The sequence below is a fragment of the Dendrobates tinctorius genome, unplaced genomic scaffold, assembly GCF_039654945.1.
Source record: "Dendrobates tinctorius isolate UK_male_01 unplaced genomic scaffold, ASM3965494v1 ptg000022l, whole genome shotgun sequence".
NCBI classification, from domain to species: domain Eukaryota; kingdom Metazoa; phylum Chordata; class Amphibia; order Anura; family Dendrobatidae; genus Dendrobates; species Dendrobates tinctorius.
This window is the reverse complement of record NW_027361690.1, coordinates 94558253-94585886: the sequence shown is the minus strand read 5'-3', so window position 1 is coordinate 94585886 and position 27634 is coordinate 94558253. Positions and strand designations below refer to the sequence as shown.

Genomic DNA, 27634 nt, shown 5'->3' with positions numbered 1-27634 from the left:
TAAGTGCAGGGTCAAGCCCCCTGTAATTGCGCCTGAATTTCACAAAGATTTGCCAATGGATTTCTATAAAAGTGACAAGGACTTTTAAAACAAAAAGGTATACAGATCAACATTACAAGGACTTTATGTAGACAAGGACGTTAGTTTGGGGTCTAAAACCCTGCTGACAGATCCTCATTAAAGCACACGGACATGCCAAAGAGTTTCTGAGAAAACTATACCTGCTGCAATTGTACAGTCGGAATCTGACGCTGCCTGTGATTTGGGCAGAATGAACAGATGACTGGTTCCCTGTAAGTATAATTTCCCACAGGACGCTACACAGGTGCCCGGATCACCCCGAAGTGATTGGGTGACAAGGCTGCAGTCTTTCAGCTTAGAAATAGTCAGATTTGATTAATCATGGACACAGAATTATCAGATGACACTTTTTACATGCTAGGGTAAGATACGCTTCAATGTATTTGGCACTTAGCTGCCACACGACACGTCAGGGACTGGTGTCTATTTCGGTCATCTTTTATGCTGCTTTTGTGTCAGACATTTTGATGAATTTGTTGGGTGTGCTCAGCACTACCACATCCCAGCCAAGCTCAACCCGAGTTAGTGGAGCAGGTCAGGAACAGCATTAAACCCTTAGGCCGGGGTCACACTGGCGAGGAATACGGCCGAGAGGCGCTAAAAGCACGCATTAGACACGGACCAATGATTCTCTATGGTGTCCCTCGCACCAGCCGTATATTTCTCATCCGTATTCTACGGTCCGTGCCAATCGCAGCATGCTGCGATTGTCAGCGTACTACGGCTGTAGTACGTCAATGCAAGTCTATGGGTGCGCAAAAAATACGGATTACACACGGACCACACGTGTGACTTGCGAGAAATACGCACCAGGTGTCTTTTAGCAAAGCCGGCAATTCAGTGCGCTATACAGTAAACTCACACTGACAGGTTTAATAAAGAAAGAATAGATATAGACATAGAATAGATATATATAAATATATATATATATATATATATATATACACACACATATACACACACACACATGCATTCTATGTGTCTATATCTATTCTTTGGTTTGTTAGAAACCCTGTCATAGGGCTCCAATATATGTCCATTTTGAAAGCCTGCGAGAAAATCTCGCCATACAGATGCCATACGGATGCTGACATGCGCAAAATACGCGACCACACCTTGATTACGGATGACATACGGAGCACTGTTTAGGGGTCATTCATCCGTATTATGCATGTAAAATACTGACCGTATTTTGCGTCGGTTAGTGTGACCCCGGCCTTAGTGAGAGTTGCAGAAAAAAGCTTGACATTGAAGTTTTACCACCAAACAACCCTACTCAGAAGAACAGGACTAGTTTCCAGTTATAGAAAGTTCTGCAGTGTTTAATTGCACAGCATGAGTTCATAAATACAAAATGCAATAGCTATAACCCTGAGATCAGAGGTTTTATGTCCCAGAACACAGCAGTATATGGTTCGCACATGGAGACCTAATAAGCTCCTGCTCATTCTCCCCCGCTGGCACCAACTCAGATTTAAGAGGTGGTCCAGCAAAGCTCACCTCCACATCATATTGCATCCACACAGCTACCCCATTCATTAAATAATGCACTCATCTGAAGACATGGATATATTGCACTGTGGGTAAAAGATATTCAAGAGGCTGAATCAACACAGGTTTTGTGGCAACTCAAGGACATGCTTCAACTGCATGCAGCAGCCGCAACCACATACAGGCTGTACGGAGGGAATAGGACACACTACAAAAACAGATCCAAAGGGGGTACAGACCATTAGTGAAGGTGTGCTTTTCTTTAGTATAATCTCCTGTAATAATTCTGCACTTACACCATTTCCTTACGCCTTTCGGTTATCCCACACTTCCACCCCCCATGGCAGATCCAGCACAATGGAGAATAACTGATCTCATCATTGAAGGTACAGTAAAAATTCACAGGGATGAAATGTTAATCTGCTCCCCAGATTGTCAATGTTGCATCATTACAAGCCTCAATCTAAGCAATATTTGTCACACAAGGAATGGTGAGGCCAGAACACCTCTGTGCTCCATGCATGGCCTGGAGGAGGGGGCTTGTGATAGACATCGTACAGGCAGAGTATATGAAGCCAAGGGCCCAGCTGCCTGTGTATGCCGGACGGCACCTATACCTTCTCTTTTATACCGAATCTACCAGAAGACGGACAATCATCACTGAGGCTGTAGAAGGTGGAGGCACTGCTACCAGAGAAGATCACCGCTGATGTGAAAAATGTCTCAGGCAGGTATCTTACAGAAGAGGCTTTATTACAGTTGTAGAATAGAAGACTAGGCTACCATGATTGACAATTGTGCACAGCAATTTCATAATTTACACACAAAAAAGATGGACCAACATCAGATAAAGAGGAGCACATTTGACAGGTTACTATTAAGCCGTTGTTATATATTCTCATTTCTCAAAAATCTCAGTATACCATTTGTTCCTCTTGTGCAGCACAATATTCACGTACGGCTGATGCCAATGTACATCTGTGCGGCTATTAAAGCTCTGATCTCCAAGAATCTTTCACCAGGATTTTTCTACCTAATTTCAGAGCAGCAGAATACAGAGATCCTGAATCCAGTGTCACTTACTGGGCTTCTTGTTGTAGTGTCAGTAAAAATCACTTGCTTTATTAGTAGATTACATGGCACAAGACAATGTTCTAGTGCTAGTCATCCAGCTGTGTAACCCCATCACAGGGAGCTGTGTACACTGTGCATAGGCAGAAACATGCCAATCAGTGGTGGAGACGGGATTACACAGAGCTCAGCATTCAGAGAACTGGAGACCTGTAGTAAACAGTGATTTTATCAACGTGACAGCCAGCAACCCAGTAAGTGACATATTGCAGGAATCAGGGTCTCTGCACTTAAAATCTGTTCTCAGATTACATATCAAGAATCTAGTGACATTACTTTTAAAAGGAATTTTTTTTTTTTTTAACTTAATACACTTTCGCATTTATTCAGTTTTCCACAAGGTCATCAACAAAGAGTGGTAAATCGTAATGGAGAGCAGGCAGGTGACACTAGAAAGCATTGAGGTTGTGGTGCAGCCATCAAGCACATGAATGCAGTATACCTGAGAACACACACTGCGTGGTGGTACAACAAAAAGATATGGCCATAAAATCACATTATGGAGTTTGTTGGTGGAAATAATGGTGGTACAAAGTTATATTTCTCTCCTTAAGGACAATGCATACCAAGTGTCCTCAATCTTAAGCCAGCCTTATGCTGCATTTACACTGAGAGTATCGTGAAATGTATGCTTCACTATAATCTTTCAGTGTAAAGAAGCTGCCGATCACCCAATGAACCAGAAAAACAATTTGATTTGTGTAGCAGAGGATTGCAGGTCTCGGCAATGCACAGGCCTGTGTAAACAGGACTTGCACTGCTGAGAACCTTAGCAGTGGGTGCGCATTGACTGATCTTTCAGAAGTTGTCCTGTGCACATAATCTACCATCGTCTGCCTGTGTAAACAGGCTATTGAAAGACCGCCAATCAATAAATGGTTGTTTCGTGCCACCAGTCAGTTTGTGTAAATGGAGCCTTAAAAAGAGCCATTATCTGTATATCCAGCCCCAATAATAATCCTCCCTTTTAGTCCGAGCACATGCATAATAGCTCAGGTTAGCACAATGTTCCCCACTGCGTAAACACAATGAAAAAAAAAATACAAAACTAAAACATTAAATCTTGAGAAATAGTTCTGTCCAAGTGCATGTAAAAAGTGATGACGAAAGGCCCTTATTAAAAAAACAAAAAACAAACCTGAAGTCATTAGTTAAAAGTATTGAAAGAATTCTAGAAGAAAAAAAAAAACCCAATGTAAAGCACGCAGCAATATCCCCCTCTACAGGTGGTATGATGCCATTACATACGATTCAGTGCAGATTTCCTGCCCATTGCTGTAGTGTAACCATTGGCAGATGATCTGGTGTCGCTAATCACATAACCCACGCACAGGACATTGCCTGGTTTTACCAATCTAGGCCTGGAAGCTTACAGAATATTGTCCAGTGTCATCTCTTCAGCTGCTTTGAGTACATCAGGAAAATCCACAAAGCCCAAAATGTTTTCATAGAAGCCACTGAAAGTTTATTAAATCCTCACTACCAGCCGGCATGCCGTCAGCAAACTGGCTCCCAGCTCCCACCGACGTTGGGAATCCTGTACAATACTTGGAATATATTAAATACACAGTGTTTTTAGGTGAACAGTTTTGGTAAAGTGCATTTTGCTACTTAACAGCAGCAAGTCAAAAAAAAAAATAAAACCCCTTTCATGACCAAGTTTAGAAATGAGTCTACAGTCTGGGTCAAAGCTGTATATGCCGGGATAAAGGACTGGAGCTCATGAAAGGTAGCATAAAATACACGCAGCAAAATGGTATAAAAAAGAAAACATATACAGTCTGCCAGGTAGTAAACTCAGGGTGGGCAGGCAGAGTAACAGCTTCATGTATGAGCTTGCTAAAAAATTTTTTTCTGGTTTCTTCTATGTACATCCAGAAGCCTGACCGCCCTGGTGTCTTGGAGCTGAACACGGTCCATCGTGAACCTTTATCGGCTTTCAAGGTTTTCTGCGCCTAAGAAATAAAGAGGGAATATTAATTACAGGTCTAACTGCACACCAGGTATTGTCAGAAGTGTGATTTGTTGGGAAAGGACCCCCATGCTATAAGGGACACGGGGCCGGAAACGCATCAGCATCATGTGCCTCATCTGTAACAGATGGGTCCGCTGTTCAAGGACGCTGGATCCAGTTGTTCCAATTACAACATTCACTGGTAATTGAAGGGACTCTTGGACAGCGACAAACTGTCTTGTTCATCACCAAGCGCAGGATAAATGGTCAAGGTCTGATATTAAAGGGGTTGATCAGAATTAGAAAACATGGCCACTTTCCCATATAACCATCAGTGCACTGATAATTTGCATTTTGATATAGCACCTAAGCTCTATTGAAGAGAATGTGGCAGAGTCTTAATACCAGACAAGCTGTGGACCGGTGTGGTGCAGATTATGAAAAAGGAAAGCAGCCATGTTTTATAAATCCTGTACATCTTTAAAACCAGACCTGCCAGCATACAATACTGCCCAATGTGCCTGCAGCAGATCACAGCTACAGGCCTGCACCCCTATTAGCCAAAACAAAGATCGTGCTTCGTGGAGAAGAGCGATGAGAGTAGACAGTCATAATCTGGTGTATTGATGACGACTGCGCTGCCACTGAATACACAGGTGGACACGCAGCAGCCGCTGATCACCATGTGGGGCAGAGAAGCGGCTCCTAATGACTCCTGCACGCTACAGTAACAGCCTGTGTATGGCGCAAGTGCTCCTAGCAGGGCAGGCAATTAATCTGCCATTTTCACACTAAGATTCTGATTTTTGGTGATGGCATCGTGGTGACCACAAGTCATTGCTGAAGACAGAGATAGAGACCGTCCAGAAGCGTCATCACAGAAGTGTGGAGGAAGCGGACGATAGAGTTTTACTTTAAAAATATCTGAACTAAGTTTAGTTAAAAGAAAGAACAAAATCAGGATTCAAATACAATATTTTTTATTTGAAAACTAAAATTGAAGAAGCATTTCTCCTATCAAAGTGTCTACCCTCTTAATATATACTGGAATCATTATGTTGCACTGTGTACTTACAATTGTTCATTTTGCCTTTCTATCCAGGTAATTCTTCCCTTTTTCATTAGGTTTATGATACCATGTGAATAAAAACTGACTAGCTGTTTCTTTCAAAGTTTTATGTAGAAACAGGAAGTCTAGTTTCCCTGCATGAGTCATCAGAACTACAATAATTACATCCCTGGCTGCACAGCTACCTCTTCAACTCCTGACCAGCTTCTCCCTCCTGCCCGGCACTGTGCAATGATGTGGGATTGTAGTTCTAATGACTACTCATGCAGGGAAGAAAGAGAGACCTCCTGTTTCTACATAAGCTTAGAAGGAGAATTATTCGCTCATAGGATGAAGCTCTAAATTGGCAGCAGCAAGAGAAAAAAAATAAACCTGCTATTTGCAGCTATCAGTTTGCTGCTTACTGCAGCTTGGTTTCCACGTGTTCTGACCAGACAGAGCAAATACAGATGACAAATGACAGCAGCTTATAGCACAGCGTAGACCTGGCCTATCAGAATGCTGGTCCTGACTGGGCATTGCTGGACAATAACTAGCATTTATACATCATACTGGGTTTGGTAACAGTCAGTGCTTAGGACGTGGACAATAAAACAGCAACTTACTTGGGAATAGCGTGATGTTGGTAGCCAGGTCCCAGGTTGGATCCAGCCCTCATTTCCATGGCAAGAGAACACTGCAAAACCAGAGGAAGCGGTTACTGACATTACACATATGACTAGAGTAAAAGCCGCGATCACGTGAGGCATGTACACGTGCAGATACACAATATTGCAAGCTATAGTCACACATACTCTGGTTTCCACATCTGTCCACTCAGAATCCGTGTTCTCCACCTGTGGGGGCTGGTTGGAGCCAGAAGATCTGCGTTTGCGGCTAAGAGATAGTAAATATCATGTTAGTAAAAAGATCAGTCATTTCCACACCGTGAGGTTAGGTTTGTGGCATCCACATCCAGAGCCATTAATGTTTATACCTGCAGGATGTCAAAGTGGAGAAACTCACCTGCCAGGAGGGGATTCTTGCCGGAGGGTCTCCATATCTGTAAATTGCACGGACTGACCGCCCCCTCGCGTCCGGAAAACGTCACCCTGAAAGATGGAGGAATGACCAGCCATAAGCCCAGTTAGTAGCTGACAATCACCATTGTGTGCACACCTCACTGTGACACAGAAGGGAGAAGTGACACTCCGCACACATACGGTGCCAGCTGAGCGGAGGAGATGTTGGCACGCCCAGCCCTGGTAGCTATGGGCACCTTTCAGTACAGCCTGACAATGACATATAAATACCCGCTGACCCCCCATTTTGACCCCTCATAATCAGATGGTTACCTTAATCAGTTTAGTTTCCAACTCCCCATCCGAGGCCAGCTGCTGGTGTGTAAGCATGTACTTATCACACTTTGCCAGCGCCTTTTCGCTGGCAACAGATACTTTGATGGCGTTGGGGACATGAGGCTGCATGACCGTCTCCGTCTCCACACTACCGGACGGCTTATGGTCTACCCATCTCTCTGCCCCCGCCGAGCGAGAGCGACGCTGTCTGGAGTGCACTGGGGGAACGTTCTAAGCAAGATTAAAAACCAGATCAAGACATAGAATCAGTGACCAAATTGAGAGTGAAAAGACAAAAAGCAGTCAACAGGCCTGATGCAGATACTCGCAGCTACCACTAGAGGGAGCCTAAGCTAACTGCATGCTGAAATAATGCGCTCAGACTCTACAAACACTGTAAAGCTCCCTCTAGTGGCAGGAAACTGCTATGCCATCTTGTAAACCTGTTTTTGTGCCCACCATCTGGGAGGTTGCTATTTAAAAAAAACAAAAAAAAAACAAAAAAAACAAATACAAACACATACTTCAAAACCACAGAAGATTTTGGGACCATAATAAAGAAGAAAAAAAAAAAAAAAAAAAAAAAAAAAAAAAAAAAAAAAAAAGGAGAGACTTACTATAAGCTGTCCAACTCCTCTATGGAGAGGTAAGCTGAGCTTTCATGGTGATATAGGAACACCCGGACAGACATCTCCGGCACAGCAGAAGGTTGGTAAAGTTAACTATTTTGCAGGCCGTGGTAGACATTAGATATGCCATTCCTGTGATTTGGCTGATCCAATGCATACAGCCACTGTGGATTATCATGATCGCTGGTCAGGAAATGCCTGAGCGGGGTCGCTCCTTAACAGGGATGCTTATGGCTGTAAAGATCATATAATTTGCCTTCTGTGAAAGCCATTTGTGGTTTGTCCTCATTGATCAGGCCTGTTGGACTGCTTTGTCCATCTTTAAATCATTGGTTACAATAACGTCACAATTTAGCATGCACCATTGAGATTGGTTAGGATAAAAGCAAAGCAGTGACGCAGGTTATGGCAGCTATAATTGTACCTCACATGCAAACAAGACAATTATACAGCGCTTGTGGGGTGCGGGGTAAAGATCCTCCAAAATCCAGTTATTTTGGCTGCATAGTAGTTTGCAATAGTCAAGGCTATAAACCCATTGGAGGTTTCACAAGCAATGAATGGCGAAATAAAAAATGGTCACGGGAGAGATCTATTAGTATGGAATTCATTTTGGCACTGAAAAATGTAAATTACCTTTCCTACCAATAGCACATAGCCGAGGCTGATCCATGAAACCACAGCAATCATGGCAGCTCATGATGCAAAAGCACCTTTTGGAATAAATACTCTTATGTTATGTCACTCAACCCAAAGAAGCCAACGCTGGTCAGGAAATGCCGTTGTACGTCCGCCCCTAAGGCTATGTGCATATGTAGCAGAAAATTTCTGCTTAAAAACCGGACTCCCTTCCCAGAAACCGCGCGTTTTTCTCTGCGAGTTTTCAGCGCATTTTTTATGCGTTTTTTCCGCGCGGTTCCAGACTCATAGAAATAGCCAGAAATGCGGAAAAAATCAGCAAAATTAATGAGCATGCTGCGTTTACCGCAAAGCGTTTTTTTCACGGTAAAAAAACGCATCAATATGCACAAAAATTGCAAAATGCATAGAAATGAATGGGAAGCTTATTTTTAGCGTTTTTATGGCGGATTGGCAAATCCGCTAAAAAAACGCTGTGTGCACACAGCCTTACACTATGCCCTTAAGAAATTTGGATAGGTGACAACTTGCTAATTGCTTGTAGTCCCACCGCAGAGAAACCCAATTCATTAAAAGGAAGGGTGTCTGAAGTGCACTGGTTAAATAAAGCAGCCTCAGAGGCACATCACATTTATATTGGCTAAGGCCCCGTTCACACATCAGTTTTTGCCATCAGTCACAATCCGCTGTTTTTAGAAAAAAACGGATCCGGCGACTGATGACGCTGGAACTGTTTCTTTTCTCATAGACTTGTATTAGCAACGGATGGCCTCACGTTTCGTCTGTTGTTCACTGGATCCGTCGGAAATTTTGTGTCCATCAGGCGGAGACGACGGACAAAGTAACGGTTTTTTGTCTCCATCGAAAAGCCGGACAGCGCTGGATTCAGCGCCGTCCGTCGTTCGCTAGAATGGACGCAGGATCCATCACTGTCCGTCAAATGATGGAATCCAGCGACGGATTCCGCTTTTTTAAAACGGAGCACGCTCCAATTATTATTACCAGGTAGGGCAGTCGGATCCAGCGAAAAAACAGATCCGTCACATCAGTTTTTCACAATCTGCGACGGATCCGTTTTTTTTCCAAAACGGCTGGATTGCGACTGATGGCAAGAAAATTATGTGTGAAAGAGGCCTTAGCTATATTCTGCCATCCAGTATATAATGAATGGCGCATGCATAGCCATTACTCCATTCATTATAGGTATGCTGTCTTGCTGGGGGTCCATCAGCAGCAGCCGCAGACCTTTAACTGCGATGCTGTTAGCTGTCAGACTTCATCCTATAGCATGCATTTTCATAAATAGTGTGATCTAAAAATGTTATAAACCATCAAGGATATCCATGTTGCACCATATTGATAGCATTTATTCTTAAAGGGAATGTCCAGGATTATTTCTTATTTGTACAATGTGCCGGGAGATGCTAGGTACTAACCTGCCTGCTGTGCCCAGCACCGATCTCTGCTGGCAGAGGGGTCACAGGCTTCTCTTCTGTTGATGGGGTGTGATTGCCAACATCATACTGATTGAAACCATCTGTCATTTAGCATGATGTCAGAAGTCACACCTGTCCACAGCAGCCCAAAGAGCTGCTCGCTTTACCTGGAGCAGTCAAATCGCCTCTCGGTGATGATTTTGAGCTGGCACTGAAGAACAGGCAGACAAGTTAGCAACTGCCTGTTTGTTACTTTTAAGGCCCATAGTGGGAAGAAAAAAAAAAAAAAAAAAAGAAAAAAAGACCTGGACAAGCTCTTAAGTTGTGTTGTCTGGTTATGTGCAAACTATAAAACTATAACAATACTATAGGAAATGGATTTGTGAATGGCGAGTGGCATTTCAGTAGATATTGCCCCCCAGGGTGGAGCTTTTGCAGCATCATGGATGCTCAAACAAGAAGAAATATTACAAACTGATGGACATATAGTGAATGAATTGGTCTACCCAACGGTAGGCTACATCTGCAGTCTCCTGTGCACAGACTAGTTTCAGAAATCCATTTCTTTACAAGCAGCGAGGCAGAACTGCGAGCTGCCACCGTGACTTCAGCAGGTCACTTCTCTCAGGTTTAGTACCGCAGCAAGTCATGTACAAGCACTGAAAGCGGCATGGCAGACATTAAAAGGTTTCCTCATCAGCAAAATAGGCCTGAGAGGTAAATACTCCATGTAATGCAAGTTTTAACATGGAGCATTCCTGCATAAGCCTTGACGGCGGCCATTTTCAATACAGGAAACCTCACTAACCCTGAGACACTGATCTTCTTCTAGCTCTGCCTGCGCCATGGATGCCTGATAACCTGGCCTGTCCTCTGCTGCATTATACTTCCTAGCTGGCTCTGGCTCCCACTGCCTGCGGTCAGGGCGCCTCTTGCTTTCTGGTTTGTGCTGTGGAGTTTTCTGCTCCCACTGTGACACACAGGAGGCCACGGATATGCTGCTGCAAGAGTCTGAACGCCTGCGCAGCTTTAATTGAGAAGGGGTAGCATTGTTGTGGGGAGGCTGAGAAACAGGGTTACCAGGGAACTAAAGAAACCAGAGACAGATTAGATTAATATTAGACATGAGAAATATAGTTATGCCAATATAGTTATGCCAATAAACAGTACCCCTAGCAACGTAGAAACAGAATTCAGAGAAGAAGTAATAATGGGGAATTCTGTTTTGGAACAATCTGAGTGACTCTGATCCCTGTTTGTATGCAGAGTATGGGCATCCTTCTCCTTTCTGAAGGAAACTGACCAAGCGAACATGAGAAATCCTGAATAAACTCTGTACAAAACAAGTGCATGTTGAAATGTTATTGTAGACAAATGGGGAAACAAAACCCCAAGAAATGAATACGATAGTTCTATATACCCAGCAGTGAGCAAAATGCAGACAGACAGTGACAACCCCTACATGCAATCAATTCCCAGATCAGACATGTGCCTATAAATCCATCACCATATCAACTCCATATGACACATACAGGTACAGGAGAGGGAGAGATGGATCTGAGAGGAGTCTTCGGCTCTCTGTCCCTCTCTCGAGACGGCCTCTCTGGTCTGTCGCCTTTGGTTTCTGTTACAATTGCTTTGAGCTGTTTTAACTTTTCGTCTTTCACCCACAGTTTATTCTGCATTTCCAGCTGTTTGGCAGCCACACGGCGCTCCTGCATATAAAAAAGGAATAAACAAATTATAATGAGCTGTCGAATTGTAAAACTATGACTACACCACACCAGTACACGGGCTGTCTCTGGATGGCAGCTCCTTCCACAACATGTGGACAGGAGTTTTGCAAGAACTCTTAAGACACATGAAAATTGTGGATAATTTCAAGTCACTTCATATGGCCCTGCCACAAAGTCTTGTAAGCATCAGTAGATGTGCATCTATAGGTGCACAGCATCTAAATCTGCAATGCAATGGTCTGTGGACATTACAGTCTAGGTAAAAAGGTACTCACACATTCCTTCTCCCATTTCATAGCATTCTGTGTTTCCATGCCTTGTAGCCGGGCTTCTAGCCGCCTCTTGTCAGACAGCTGACGCTGCAGTTTCTGTTGGTGTGACTCAAGATCGTGCTGTAAAGTGCGCTTTTCATCTTCATAGATGGTGGTTGTTTTCTCCAGAACATCAATCTGTAAATGCATATAGAAAATTATAGGGGAAGTAAATCCCAAAAAAGCAAATGTTAATGAAAGGAAGTGTTTAAAATGGAATTTGAGGTCAGCACACTCACTTTGTACTCCAGAGTTTTTACTTTCTTCTCTAGTCGCTCTATTTCGGCTTTTTGAGACACTATAGCCCTCTCCTTTTCTGTCATTCTGCCTTGGGCTATATTCTCCTTTGCGGCCACTACACCATTAAGGTCTTGAAGCATGGCTCTGAAGGAGATAACTGAAGGCAACCATGTATAAGAGATTTGCATATATACAGGAAAATGTGCAAATAGATGGTCGCAATACAGAGATGTATCTCACCATTCTTGTTGAATTCTTCAGCAATCATTTGGCGAACACGGCGTCGTTTCTCAAGGGCCTCAATAAGCCGGGGAAGCGTGTGATCATCATTGGCATCGAGAAGCTCGCAGGATGGAATAGGAGGGAAGCTTTGAATAAGCACCTCTATTACTGCCTGCTCATCAGGATCTATGGAAACAAAGGGAAATACTTTAGAAAAAGCACAGCAGACCAACTATAGGACCCAAGGAGACTGAACTTGCCTCCATTAACAGGACCTCCACGGTCCTCCAGCCTACGAGTAAGTTCTTCTTTAAATGCTTGGTTCCTGTAACGTCGTCCAGGAGTGAGGCCACAGATTGGTTTGTCTACAGGTCGCGCAACTTCAACTTCCTGAGTCATCTCAGCAAATCGCATAACTTGCTGTTAAATACATAAGAAACATCATGAGAGACTACAACAAGTAAAGTCTTCCAAATAAGATAGCCCACTCTCCAAGACGTACTAAGCTCTCTTCGTGGTCATCAGCTTTGGGATTAACACAAACTATCATTCGAACCTTCCCTTCTCCATCAAAATAATTCTTGAAGAGGTGAGTTAACTTAGAGTCTCGATAAGGGACCATCTGGAAATAAAAGAGGAATAAAAATGAAACAGAATGGAAGGAACTGAGGAAAGCATGAATTTTTATTTCTTCATGGCCGCTTACTTAAGGTCACGTGACAGCCCGCTTTTACCGGAAATACCAGAGAATACTGTCATTGTGAGCACTACATCCATAGACTGAAATTAAGAGCAAAGCCACAGAAGGAATGAAAATTCCCTCAAGAATTAACAAAGCAGACGCATGTGACCAGCGCCCTATACAAACCTTTTTGTGTGCAATTTTAATACAAAGCAATCGACCCCCCAAATGAATTGGCAGGTTGTGAGTGGTTGTCTCATCAGTATTTTGCACCTGTGCTGCCTCCATCTTTAGTAAGCGGGTTTGTTGCACCCTGATGGTGCTTTAATGACTTTGGCAGGTAAATACTGCTGCCTTTTTGCTGTGTTAATTCATACAGGTTGCCTTCAGACTTTCATCCCAAGCCTGCATAAGCCCTTTAACATTAAGAGTTAACAAAACACGAGGAGATAGTGATGATAAAATTGTCAGATTTCATGAAGAATAGTCAATCACCTTATTGGTTCCACACAACTGGTTCTCTCGTAGAGCCTCAATACAAGTTCTTAAACTCATAAGGGATTGGTTTATATTCCCTAGGGGTAAATGTAAAGACAACAGGTTACGCTTGTAAATAGGAGTCTTCCTTTAATTTGCTTTTTTTGTGAGAAAAAAAAAAAAAAAAAAAGGCCCCGATTCATCCAGGAGTTGCCAGGATTCTGGAGTAAAATTGTTGCAAAATTTTTGAACAACTTTTAGTCCAGCAAAAATGTTGCTACTTTTGGTGGATTTATATTAGTCCTGGGAGACTCACGGGACATGGCTGAGCATAGACTGCAAATTCATCATAATTTACGCCACGGAAGTTACATTCACTCAGCTTTACGCCAGTCTTTGACTACAATACACTTCTTGTGGTGACACTGTCGCTGAGAAACGCAACAAACGTAGTAAGCGGCACGTGCATCTTGATGAATTTGACGAATATTAATCCTCCAAACTGTTCTCAACTGGCATACAAAAAGTCTTAATTGTACCTGCTTCACGTAGCCTGCTACCTTCAGCCTTTGTGCGGTTTGTTCTCTCACTTCCAGCTAGATCAACAAGTGAGAGTTGACTGAGTGATACCTGTTCCTTTTCCTGGAGGGTCGAACAGGGGGGAAAAAAAAAGAAACATTGGGAGACAAACTGTTACTTGCTACTTATATTAACAAAGAATGATACACTTATTTTAACCAGAAATGAAAAGCAATTGTACGATAATTGAATCTACACTTACAAGGCAATTTGCACAATGGCGAATACAGTTCAGCCAGTTATAGATCTTGACTTTATACTATTGTATTGACACCACAATGAAGTGTAGCAGATACGTGATTCTTTACCTTAGGCCGGGATCACACATGTGAGAAACTCGGACGAGACTTGCATCTTAATACCCAGCACTGCTGCCGGCACTCGGAGCAGAGCGTGCGGCTGCACAGAAATACATGAAGCCGCACGCTCTGCTCTGAGTGCCGGCGGCAGTGCTGGGTATTAAAGGGAATCTGTCACCCCTTTTTTGAGATATCATATAATGATATCATTCAATTGTGTGTCACATAAGGATTCTCTTAGTACTTTTGCTTCCCCCTGACCCCGCACCTTTCATGCATAAATACCTTTTTTTATATCGGTTCAGATCTATGTAAACTGCCACGGACCGGTCCACTGGGCGGGGCTTATTCACCTGCTCCCCCTCCCTGTCTTGCTCTACACAAGAAGAAATGCGTAGAGCAAGACAGGGAGGGGGGAGAAGGTGATTAAGCCCCGCCCAGCGGACCGGAGAGTGGCTGCTTACATACATCTGAACCGATATAAACAAGGTATTTATGCATGAAAGGTGCGGGGTCAGGGGGAAGCAAAAGTGCTAAGAGTACTAAGCTAGGAGGGATAGCTAATACTAGTGAAGAGAGAGAGAGGATTCAAAAAGATATAAATAAACTGGAGAAGTGGGCAGCAACTAACAGAATGGTTTTTAACAGGGAAAAATGAAAAGTACTACATCTGGGCAATAAAAATGAAAAAAGCATATACAGAATGGGAGGAATAGGCCTAAGCAACAGCACATGTGAAAAAGACTTGGGTATACTAATAGATCACAGACTGAATATGAGTCAACAGTGTGAAGCAGCAGCAAAAAAGGCAAATGCAATTCTAGAATGTATTAACAGAAGCATACAGTCTAGATCAGGGTTTCCCCAACTCCAGTCCTCAAGGCACACCAACAGATCATGTTTTCAGGATTTCCTTTGTATTGCACAGGTGAAGCAATTATCACCTGAGCAATACTAAGGAAATCCTGAAAACTTGATCTGTTGGTGTGCCTTGAGGACTGGAGTTGGGAAACCCTGGTCTAGATCACGTGAAGTCATTATTTCCCTCTACTCCTCTTTGGTCAGACCTCATCTGGAATAGTGTGTCCAGTTTTGGGCACCACATTTTAAAAAAAAGACATCAACAAACTGGAGCAAGTTCAGAAAAGAGCAACCAGAATGGTGACCGGTCTGCAAACCCTGTCTTATGAGGAAAGGTTGCAGGATTTGGGATTGTTTAGATTGCAAAAGAGAAGACTGAGAGGAGACTTAATAGCTGTCTACAAATATGTAAAGGGCTGTCACATTGTAGAAGGATCAACTTTATTCTCATTTGCACAAGGAAAGACTAGAAGCAATGGGATGAAACTGAATGGGAGGAGACACAGATTTGATATTAGAAAAAACTTTTTGACAGAGTGATCAATGAGTGGAACAAGCTGCCACGAGAAGTGGTGAGTTCTCCTTCAATGGAAGTCTTCAAAACAGAGGCTGGACAGACATCTGACTGGGATGATTTAGCGAATCCTGCTTTGAGCAGGGGGTTGGACCAGATGGCCCAGGAGGTCCCTTCCAACTCTACGATTCTATGAATCCTTATGTAACACACTATTGAATGATATCATTATATGATCTCTCAAAAAAGGGGTGAGAGAATCCTTTAAGATGCGAGACTCGTCAGAGTTTCTCGCATGTGTGATCCCGGCCTTACTCGTACATATGAGCGTCAGCAGCAAATGACTGTTTAATAACCACAGGAGCTCGCTACTGCCTTGGCGTGGCCAAACCGTTGAGTCCAACTTCTCAGTTTGTTTTCCATCAATCTCCATTTTTCTCTGGATTCGCTATATCCACAACGGTTAATGGAAAGAAAGGAAGGTGGAGACAGATAGAAAACAAGAGGAAAGGTGCACTAAAGTGTTTGTCTACGCCAGGGAAGCATTGAGTGCTTGGTTTGCACGGTCATTTTGTGCTGAGAGATTGCCTTTTAAAGAATTTAACACTTTATCAATGGTGATTCTAACTGGATAACATTATTACGCATTGAAGGGAATGTATTATACAGCATCTAAACAAGAAAAAAAAATTAAAATACAATGGCACAAAGACAAGAGTGGGAACCAATTAGTCTAAAAATCAGTTGAACCACCATAGGGACAATTCTTGTAATAAAAGGAAAAGTTCTATAAACGTTCAAATGTATTTACTAAAATTACCTGCAAAACATTATCACCATCAGCATCAAGTGGCGCTTGTGCCAACTTTATCATGAATACACTGTGGGATCGGCTGGACTCACGGTTTAGCTGTGTGTTTGCAATTCTTCTTCTCTTCTGACCTGGAGAAGCAGATTTAGATATATATTTCACATTTCTCCACATCTGAAAATATATTTGTACAGCAGAGTAAAGTGCCCACCTCTCCAAAAGACATCAAAGGCCTCTTCGGTTGTTTTTACTTCAACTTCAGTGCACCCTGCAACATACATATTGTGGTTCTGGTCTTCACGCAAAATCTTAGACTGCGGTGGTCTAAAAATGAAAGGAAACAGTCAGCATGAGCGAGCAGCAGATGGGGGAAAAACTGCTACTGAAGCGTGACGAGCTAAGGATGCCACATGCAGGATTATGCAAAATCGTACATACAAGACTTATTAGGAAATTTCTAGCAGGGGTCTACGAAACTAGGGAATCGAGCAGAGCTGGGTAACAAGGCAAAAGCTATGTAATGCAAACATACATAAACTCTGCATTCTTTCCCGGCGTGTTCCACCTAATGAAGGAATAGCAACAAGTTACCATCTTTATGATTCATTGCTTAAGTACAACATCTTTATAAATAAAGATTATTATTATTACATGTTGCCTTTTGCAAAAGCTGACTGATGAGAGAAAAAAAAAAAAAAAAAATATGTTACCAAAGCTGGTTTCTTTCAAACCCTATAACAAAAGCTACAAGCGGCACTAAAAAACGGATTTTTTTTTTCTCTGGCATTTCCCTTACTTTGGTTTAATAGGATCTATAGGAACCTCCTCCAGAAGATCATATATGTAATTATTGTAGATTTCAATATAGGAAACAAAGATACTGTATACACTGTCTTCATCAACTTCTGTTACTTTGCATCCATTTTCAATATTAATCATATCTGCAAATTCAGGTTCTAGTTTCTGCCTGTAAAATGCATGAGAAAAAAATAAATAAAGTAAGAATGATTTAAAAAAAAAAATAAAAAAATATAGAAGTGTAAGAACATGAGAAATCTAAACCAAACCAATATTTGATGTGACCATCCCGTACCTTCAAAACAGCAACAATTCTTGAACCTAAACCTCCTCCTTACTTCAATTTAAAGGGAACCTGTCACCCCCCCCCCCCAAGGGTGTTTTTAAGTAAAAGAGCCACCTTCAGCAGCACTAAGGCTGCATTCTGTGAAGGTGGCTCTTCTGCTTCTGACCCCCAGTAACGCCGAAATATTAACTTTTATAAATATGTCCCCATACCTGTAATACGTCCCATAGCTATGCTGTGTGCCCCTGAAGCAGACGCCTCCCCGCTGTCAATCATGTCCGCCCTGCGCCACCTTCTCCTGCCTTGCTGTCGCCGTTACATGGCACAGCGCAGGCGCCCGCCGGTAACAGTTCTCGGGCATGCGCAGTGTGTGCTGCCCGGGAACTGACATCAGGCTATCGCGTCTCGCAGGCTCCAGATTCCCAGTCCCGCAGTGTGAATACATCATAACACACTGTGGGGCGGGATCTGGCACCTGCGAAACACGCAGGTGCGATAGCCTGATGTCAGTTCCCGGGCAGCATGCACTGCGCATGCCCGAGAACTGTTGCCGGCGGGCGCCTGCGCTGTGCCATGTAACGGCGACAGCAAGGCAGGAGGAGGCGGCGCAGGGCGGCATGTTTGACGGCAGGGAAGTGGCTGCTACAGGGTTACGCACCATACCTATGGGACGTATTACAGGTATGGGGACATATTTATAAAAGTTAATATTTCGGCGTTCCTGGGGATCAGAAACAGAAGAGCCACCTTCAGAGTGCAGCCTTAGTGTTGCTGAAGGTGGCTCTTTTACTTAAAAACGCCCTGGGGGGGGTGACAGGTTCCCTTTAATGACCAACCTGAATCTATCACTTTGCAGGAATACAATTACAGAATATAGTAGATGGCCCAGATCCGCTCGCTCTTATTAAGGGAGCAACAGTGCAGAAAGAGGCGTCTTTAGAGTCCTGATTACTGCTCAGCTTCCTTGACCCAACAGGCATAGTTGATTGGGTGCTCAAGAGTTATACAGTGGATATTAAGAATCTACATACCCCTGCTAGCAATGCTGCATTTTGTCACACAAAATAAACAAAAGTCATCATGGCACATCTAGAACTGGCAGTCTTTGTCCATTCTTTGTTGCAGTAGCTTTAAATTGGTCAGACTGCGAGGGCATCTCCTGTGCACAGCGCCCTCTTCAGGTCACCAACAGATTTTCAGTTTAATTTTGCTCTAGGTTCAGGCTGGGAAATATCAAAACTTTGATCTCAAAATAATTTTTTATTACTATAGCGTCAACATATTCAGCAGCACTTTACATTTCAGAGGGGACTTGTACAGACAATAAAGATAATACAGAACAACTCAACAGATACCAAAAGGAGTGAGGGCCTGCTCACAGGCAAAGCCATTCTTTTGTTGATTTGGAGGTATGTTTAGGGTTGTTGTCGTGCTCAAAAAGGGAAGTTCCTCTTTGTCTTCATTGCAGAGAATGGAAGGTTTAGGTAGAAAATTGACCGATATTTAGAACTGTTCATAACAGACTTCACCTTGGCTAAAACCCTCATTCCAGCATGCTTTTGGCAAAAACAGTCAGGCCTGAATATTTTTCTTTAATAAGAAAAGGCTTCGGTTTTGTCACTCTACCCCACAGGCCAGACATAGAATATATGGTACACGACCAGTACTTGCCAGACATTCCAGCAGCTCCTACAATGTTGCAGTTGGCATATTCTCATCCTCAGGCTCCTGGAACAATTTTTTTTTCTTTTCAACAATTTGAGGATATTCAGATCAAAGCAAAGTCACCACTTTATGATGTGTTCAGTGTTTGAGTAGTATATACCAGTGATGGCGAACCATTTTGAGACCGTGTGTTCCCAAACTGCAATCTAAAACCCAGTTATTTAACACGGCAATTTAACCGGAATGCTGAGGTTTTAGATTAGAACAACAACTCCTACATTGGCGCGCTATTGCAAAGAGTTTGTAAGCGCTGCTCTCCAAGCCTAAGAAACTAGCCACCGATTGCAGCGGAGGTCTGTTCTTGAGAATGAAGGGGATGTTTATTCAAAAGTAAAATTGCCAATTTGTTTTTTACAACCTCTTTGAAATTGTAGCCCTTTATCATGCATGACTAGAACAAACCATTTAAGCATGGGATGTGAAACTAAATACACAAAGGGACAAGATTAAAAGCTTTGACAAAGTCGCAGGCCAACCTAGATTTGTTAAAAAAAGGTCTACAGTCATGGCCAAAAGTTTTGAGAATGACACAAATATTATATTTTCACATGATCTGCTGCCCTCTGGTTTTTATGTGTGTTTGTCAGATGTTATCACATACAGAAATATAATTGCAACAATATTATGAGTAACAAAAGGTTATATTGACAGTTAGAATGAGTTAATGCAGCAAGTCAATATTTGCAGTGTTGACCCTTCTTCTTCAGGACCTCAGCAATTCTCCCTGGCATGCTCTCAATCAACTTCTGGATCAAATCCTGACTGATAGCAGTCCATGCTTGCAAAATCAATCCTTTTATTTTGTCTGAATTTGAAGGTTTTTGTTTGTCCACCCATCTCTTGATGATTGACCACAAGTTCTCAATGGGATTAAGATCTGGGGAGTTTCCAGGCCATGGTCCCAAAATCTCTATGTTTTGTTCCCTGAGCCATTTAGTTATCACCTTTGCTTTATGGCAAGGTGCTCCATCATGTTGAAAAAGGCACTGTTGATCGCCAAACTGCTCTTGGACGGTTGGGAGAAGTTGCTCTCGGAGGACATTCTGGTACCATTCTTTATTCATGGCTGTTTTTAGGCAAGACTGAGAGAGAGCCCATTCCCTTGGCTGAGAAGCAACCCCACACATGAATGGTTTCAGGATGCTTGACAGTTGGCATGAGACAAGACTGGTGGTAGCGCTCACCTCGTCTTCTCCGAATAAGCCATTTTCCAGATGTCCCAAACAATCGAAAAGGGGATTCATCAGAGAAAATGACTTTACCCCAGTCCTCAGCAGTCCACTCCCTGTACCTCTTGCAGAATATCAGTCTGTCCATGATGTTTTTTCTGGAGAGAAGTGGCTTCTCTGCTGCCCTCCTTGAGACCAGGCCTTGCTCCAAGAGTCTCCGCCTCACAGTGCGTGCAGATGCACTCACACCTGCCTGCTGCCATTCCTGAGCAAGCTCTGCACTGCTGGTAGCCCGATCCCGCAGCTGAAACACTTAAGAGACGGTCCTGGCGCTTGCTGGTCTTTCTTGGGCGCACTGGAGCCGTTTTGGCAACAAGGGAACCTCTCTCCTTGAAGTTCTTGATGATGCGATAGATTGTTGACTGAGGTGCAATCTTTCTAGCTGCGATACTCTTCCCTGTTAGGCCATTTTTGTGCAGTGCAATGATGACTGCACGTGTTTCTTTAAGGGCATGTCACACTAAGCGGTATCGCTAGCAATATCGCTATAACTTGTGACGTTATAGCGATATTGTTAGCGATATCGCTGTGTTTGATACTTACCTACAACCCGCTCCCCCGCTGGTTATCGCTGATCGCGCGAGAACGTCCTGGACTGTTTCTCGTCGTCAGCTTCCTGCTGTGACGACGAGTGCGGGAGGAAGCAGGATCGCCTGGTGTGACAGGTAAGTAGCGACCCCCGTCCCCAGCGATGTCGCTAGTGAGATATGCCTGTGTGGCAGCTCACTAGCGACCACTTAGCGATGTACCAGCGATCCTGACCGCGTCATATCGCTGGTCGGGATCGCTGGTACATCGCTAAGTATGACAGTACCTTTAGAGATAACCATGGTTAACAGAAGAGAAACAATGATGCCAAGCACCAGCCTCCTTTTAAAGTGTCCAGTGGTGTCATTCTTACTTAATCATGACAGATTGCTCCATTAACACAGGTGTGGGTGTTGATGAGGACAGGGCTGGAGATCAATCACTGAAACGATGTTAGCTGGTCCTTTTAAGGCAGGGCTGCAATGATGTTGAAATGTGTTTTGGGGGATAAAGTTCATTTTCTAGGCAAATATTGACTTTGCAAGTAATTGCTGTTAAGCTGATCACTCTTTATAACATTCTGGAGTATATGCAAATTGCAATTAGAAAAAATGAAGCAGTAGACTTTGTAAAAATTAATATTTGTGTCATTCTCAAAACTTTTGGCCATGACTGTACACTTGAGGAAGTTTTCCCTTATCAAATAAAACTATTAACTTTTGGAATTATAGTGGAATATAATGTTATCTAACAGCAGTAAAAAGCATATGGCCCAACGGCCGGATATAAATATGTAAAGAATACATTAACACATTATTCCTCCATACACAGTATGATGACCCCACTTTATCCCCCTCCCTCAATTCCCCCAACAAAGAATGATGACCCCATTACCGTGCGATTCTCCAAAAGTAATCCCCACACAGCCCTCCATACAGTATTATGGCCCCCGCATTGCCCTCCATACAGTATTATGGCCCCCCGCATTGCCCTCCATACAGTATTATGGCCCCCACATTGCCCTCCATACAGTATTATGGCCCCCGCATTGCCCTCCATACAGTATTATGGCCCCCGCATTGCCCTCCATACAGTATTATGGCCCCCGCATTGCCCTCCATACAGTATTATGGCCCCCGCATTGCCCTCCATACAGTATTATGGCCCCCGCATTGCCCTCCATACAGTATTATGGCCCCCGCATTGCCCTCCATACAGTATTATGGCCCCACATGATGCTCCATACAGTATTATAGCCCCACATGATGCTCCATACAGTATTATGGCCCCACATGATGCTCCATACAGTATTATGGCCCCACATGATGCTCCATACAGTATTATGGCCCCACATGATTCTCCATACAGTATTATGGCCCCGCATGATGCTCCATACAGTATTATGGCCCTGCATTGCCTTCTATACAGTATTATGGCCCCGCATTGCCTTCTATACAGTATTATGGCCCCACATGATGCTCCATACAGTAGAATGGCCTCATAAAAAAAATAAATAAATAAACTACTCACCTCTTTGCATTCGAACACTGATCTGGTCTCTTTATATATCAGTCCTACCTGTGGGCACAAGCGCCATCTCGGCAATAGCACCGCTGCCATTCTTCTCAGCCGCGTACCCATCCTTGTCCTCAGCCCACGCAAGATCTTCGTCCTCAACACATGCGCAGACTGATGCAAAGGCACTCGGCGTGATGGGAGAGTTGGAAGCAGAAGAGAGTGGCCGCAGCGCCAATGAGGGAGATTACGAGCCTGCTGAGAGTGGGGACAGCGCTAGTTTTGAGGTGATGGCGATCGTGCCCCCTCTGGCACACGTGCCATAGGTTCACCACCGGTATAAATAATGCCTTGGAAATGTTTTGGTACATTTCTCCTGACCAACAACAATGATATCCCTTTGCCATGTTGTAAGCGGTTTATAGACCATGGCTTTTATGTAATGTGTATATTACTGATGTACTTTTCTATTTTGCACAGTTGCAGATGACTTTTGGTGTCCCTCGCTCGTGGATGTTTAGGAAGAGTCATGCCTTGAATGCACAGTTCACTGCACCCACCATCTCTTTCTCATCAAATCCCTACATTGGCATTTTGGCATCCCAGGAGACCAACGGGCTGATCGATGCTCTCAATACACATCATTTGTCGGCCAAGGTTGGTCCTTACCCGATGCTAGTGGGGGAGATATTTAGACTCCCAATTCCTCATTGCTGTCACAGGGGACTGGCAGGACAGGATTAATTCACATCTTGTGTTGTCGCTGGCTATTAACAAGAAGCTGATTGAGCTTTATATAATTTATCAAACTTGACTACCGTTTGCTTACACAACATGGGCAGGACACCTTTCACAGAGTCATATACCGTATTTTTCGGTCTATAAGTCGCACTTTTTTCCCAAAAACTTTTTGGGGAAAATGGGGGGTGCGTCTTATAGTCGGAATATACTTACAAATGCTGTGGCGGCAGCAGGAGTCAAGCGATTGTGCGGAGGTCCCGGTCTGACGCTGCTGGGCGATGATCACACTCCCTTCCCAGGCTGGTGCGGCAGGGTTGGCGCGGTGGCCTCCAGGAAAATGGCCGACGGGGCGGTGCATGCTCAAATTGAGATCTCGGCGGCCATTTTCCCCAGAGGCCACCACATTGGAGCAATGGATTTGCCTGGCATTCACAAGATACCGGCGGAGCCACCCGCATCACAGAGTACCACTGCCAAACCTGCCGCACCAGCCTGGGATGGGATTTCTTGGAAGCTAACGCATCGCAGCAATGGGGGGGCCGCCGGGCTTTCACAAGATGTCAGCGGAGCTCCAAGCACCGCCGCCGAACCTGCCACACCAGCCTGCGATGGGATTTCCCAGAGGCTGCGCCCTGGTCCCACTCTGCCCCCTTATGTGATAAGCAGCTCAGTCTATAGCTGTGTACACAGAGCTTGGTCTGGGCTGGGGAGCTTTATCAGTTCTGCTGCATTGCTAAAACTGTCAAACTCTGCACCCAGTAAACTCAGTGACAGATTTAAAATCTCTTTCCTTACATCATGCTGTTTTCAGATGAGGTAGCAAAAACCTGCTGAAAGATTCCATTTAATGGTATCTTCAATTTTGAGAAATTCAGACAGTTATTTATCCATCATACAATACCAGTAGGGAGGCGTCTTACTGCCTTTACATTTATTCTGCACCAGGACAATGACCTCAAACATACAGCCACTGTCATTGAAAACTATTTTCAGTGTAAAGGAGAATAAGGAGTCCTGGAGGTGATGACATAAACCCCATAAAGCAAAGAAGTCAACATTATTCAGTCGTTGTTAGATTACATGGACACAGAAGGATTTGTGCAAAACTACATCCACAGAAGATCTGTGGTTTGTTCACCAAGATGTTTGGAACAACCTCCCTGTTGAGTTCCTTCAAATAATATGTGCAAGCCTATCTAGAAGAATAGATGCTTTGATGCAGTTTTGGCATGCTTGAATATTATATTCGAGACCCCGCAGCTGCATATCTCGTGGCTGTTAAGGTACTGTCACACTTAGCGATGTACCAGCGATCCCGACCAGCGATATGACGCTGTCAGGATCGCTGGTACATCGCTAAGTGGTCGCTAGTGAGCTGCCACACAGGCAGATCTCACCAGCGACATCGCTGGGGACGGGGGTCGCTACTTACCTGTCACACCAGGCGATCCTGCGTCCTCCCGCCCGGCTCCACGCGTCGCTCGTCGTCACAGCAGGAAGCGCCGCAGGAAGCTGACGATCAGAAACAGTCCAGGACGTTCTCGCGCGATCAGCGATAACCAGCGGGGGAGCCGGTCGGAGGTAAGTATCAGACATAGCGATATCGCTAGCAATATCGCTATAACGTCACAAGTTATAGCGATATCGCTTAGTGTGACATGCCCTTTAGTCGCAAAACATGCACGGATTGCTGATTTGTTAGACAACCGCAACAGATACAGGAATTGCCTAATAGCTGCGAGACATGCAGTCGCAGGGTCTCAAACATATTATTCGAACACCCCCAATATACTCCGATAACACCTTATCCTAGCACGTTCGCTCATCACTAGTGGTCACGCCAAGTAGTGATTTAGATCTTTTTGTTTAATGTACTTTGTTGCTTGTTAACAGAACTACTGACACTTCCATATTTTAAAGTATTTTTTCATATGTGCATATAATACAAGTAGAAATATCAGGAACTGATGTATTTAGATTGGAAAACACACATACCTCCCCAAAGGAGTCCTTGGGATGACCTGCTGCTGACCATCTCTCTTCTGACGCTCTAATAGGGCATCTACCTCATTCTGCACTTCTATGCCATTTTTATCATCGGTCTTAAAAACCTACACAGACCAAATGAGATTGTATATTTCTAACAAAGTACAAGCTTAAAAATTCATTGCATGATCACAAAACTTATAGCTTTAAAAAAAAAAAAAAAAAAAACCACAAACAAAAAAAAAAAAAAAAAAAAAACATAGCTAACAAGATAATTGTATAAAGTATAGACTTGCATATCTCTTGGCCTGAAAATCACAGATGCTGTTGAAGATCATGTGGAGACATCGGGGAAGTAGTCCACCTTGTCCCGGAGACCCAGTCATTGTGTATGTTTTTCCACTTCCAGTCACCCCATATGTGAAAAGGAGTCCTGAAAATAAGAATTATTTGGTTGGAAGTGCTATAAGACCCGTCTACTTATTCAAAAATTTTACTAAAAAGTATTCAGAAGCACTTACCATTTTTACCACGAATTAGATCTTCCACAAGAGGCTTAGCGACAACATCAAAAACGTCTTTTTGTGTCAACTCTGTTCCAAAAACTTTTTTAAAGGAATACTGAGTCTGTAACAGAAAAAAAATAAATAAAAAAGCTGATTTTGTGCAAAAAAAAAAAAAATAAATAATTTTTTTGTTTTATTTATAGTAAAAAAAAAAAAAAAAAAAAAAGGAGCCTATATCAAAATTCAAGTTTAAGTTTTTGGGAGTCCAAGTAGGAATTCTCAAAGATACTAATAGAAACTCTAATTATAGGGAACCAGACAGCTGCCTTAGCCCATTTACACCATAACGGCATTGCACCCTTTCCTACATTCCGATAAGACACCGTTTTCCTGATAGCTAAACAGCAGAATTATCTTAAAAAACAGCACTCGCCCTATGTAAATCAGTGAGTGACTAGTTGGAAGGGCATTGATTTCCCTTGATTAACCTTCACTCATTATGTAAGCAAGATCCTGTAGGTGTGATTGGTTAAAAAAAAATAAATAATAATATATATGGTTCTTGGAAAAAGTGAAAAAAGAAAATTGGACGTGAAAGGAAGGAGTTAAATCACGAGGCAGTGCACAGGCCAAATAGAAAGTCCATCAGACCCAAACTCACCTCTTTGTATTCTCCATTTCTGTTGACCCTGCAGCCATCTGGGGGATGCAGCTGTACAGTGGTCTCATTGATCACTTCAATGCAGCATTCCTGATCTGTGGGACTGAGGGGACGCACCCTACAGTAAACCTGGGGAGGCACCGTAACATAATTCAGTTTTTGGAAATGGTGCTTTCATAATAACTCATGAATTTTGTTTGATTAGAAAGATATCGATAGATATACATCTCTCTCTAAATATCTATATATACATACACTTAAAGTCAGAGGTCACATGCAGCAGCTCACGGGAGACAAACAAAAGTTACAACAAATTTCTTTATGAAAACAATGAAAAATAAAAAAAAAGCGAAAAAAAAAAAAAAGCTAACAGATTTTAAAAAGTTGAATGCCTGCGGGATATTTATCAAAACTAGTGCAAATCTAGCATTCATTTTCGTTTTTCTAATTCTCCCCATTGTGTTAATAAACTTTGCAAACTTACTCCAACTGGATCCTTCTGTCCACTGTTAGGTTTTTTGAGAAGGGCCCTCCGTGGAGGTTTGGTTCGTCTGCAGATCAGAAAAAAAACAATTAATATGTAAAATGATAGCTATAAGTAGATAAACAATTTAACCCCTTAATGACCACCAATACATATTTTCACAAACCTGAACTATAATAAGAGAATAACACCTCTTGATATGCAAAGCAGCAGCTTTCACTATAGCCAACACCCTGCTGCATCAGCCATGGTAAGTGTTGGCTCCAACCATGGCCACTTAACCTCTTAGATGCTGACAAAAGCATGTAAATGGTTAATGGAGTGTGGATGCCCGTTCCTTTAACCCCATCAGCACCCTGAGACCACGTTTGCGAGGTCCTCATGGTTTCCTTGGAAATCCCAGGGCAAATAACAGTCTTAAGGCCCCGTCACAAACAGTGATCTCGCTAGCGAGATCACTGATTTTGTGACGCCACAGCGATCTCGCCAGCGAGATTGCTGTGTGTGACGGGGATCAGCGACCGGCCCCCCTGCTGGTTATCGCTGATTGTGCTCGATCGTCCTGGGCCATTTTTTGATCGCTGGTCTCCCGCTGGCCAGCACGCATCGCTGCATGTGGCAGCGAGAGACAAGCGATCAGCGACGCTGGATTCTAATGTAAACATCAGGTATCCAG

General features: G+C 43.3%; 1 protein-coding gene across 5 annotated transcripts in view; it reads right to left on the bottom strand.

The window, feature by feature from the left end:
• Positions 1–2304: 2304 nt before the first annotated feature.
• Positions 2305–27634, bottom strand: part of KIF23 (kinesin family member 23) — a 34550-nt gene continuing 9220 nt past the window's right edge. The window contains exons 2-24 of one of the 5 annotated variants that reach the window (XM_073568971.1): positions 26959–27025; positions 26475–26603; positions 25829–25934; positions 25604–25740; positions 25317–25432; positions 17296–17466; positions 17032–17064; positions 16711–16823; positions 16509–16630; positions 13975–14077; positions 13454–13533; positions 12779–12898; positions 12537–12696; positions 12295–12462; positions 12054–12211; positions 11779–11952; positions 11300–11482; positions 10576–10854; positions 7061–7294; positions 6732–6817; positions 6521–6602; positions 6332–6402; positions 2305–4658 (exon numbers count right to left, since the gene is read on the bottom strand). In XM_073568971.1, coding sequence (XP_073425072.1) covers positions 4643–4658; positions 6332–6402; positions 6521–6602; positions 6732–6817; positions 7061–7294; positions 10576–10854; positions 11300–11482; positions 11779–11952; positions 12054–12211; positions 12295–12462; positions 12537–12696; positions 12779–12898; positions 13454–13533; positions 13975–14077; positions 16509–16630; positions 16711–16823; positions 17032–17064; positions 17296–17466; positions 25317–25432; positions 25604–25740; positions 25829–25934; positions 26475–26603; positions 26959–27025 — 2908 coding nt within the window. In that variant the 3' untranslated portion in view covers positions 2305–4642. The remainder of the gene's footprint in view (positions 4659–6331; positions 6403–6520; positions 6603–6731; positions 6818–7060; positions 7295–10575; positions 10855–11299; positions 11483–11778; positions 11953–12053; positions 12212–12294; positions 12463–12536; positions 12697–12778; positions 12899–13453; positions 13534–13974; positions 14078–16508; positions 16631–16710; positions 16824–17031; positions 17065–17295; positions 17467–25316; positions 25433–25603; positions 25741–25828; positions 25935–26474; positions 26604–26958; positions 27026–27634) is intronic. The other 4 variants (XM_073568967.1, XM_073568970.1, XM_073568968.1 and 1 more) reach the window with 4 other exon arrangements.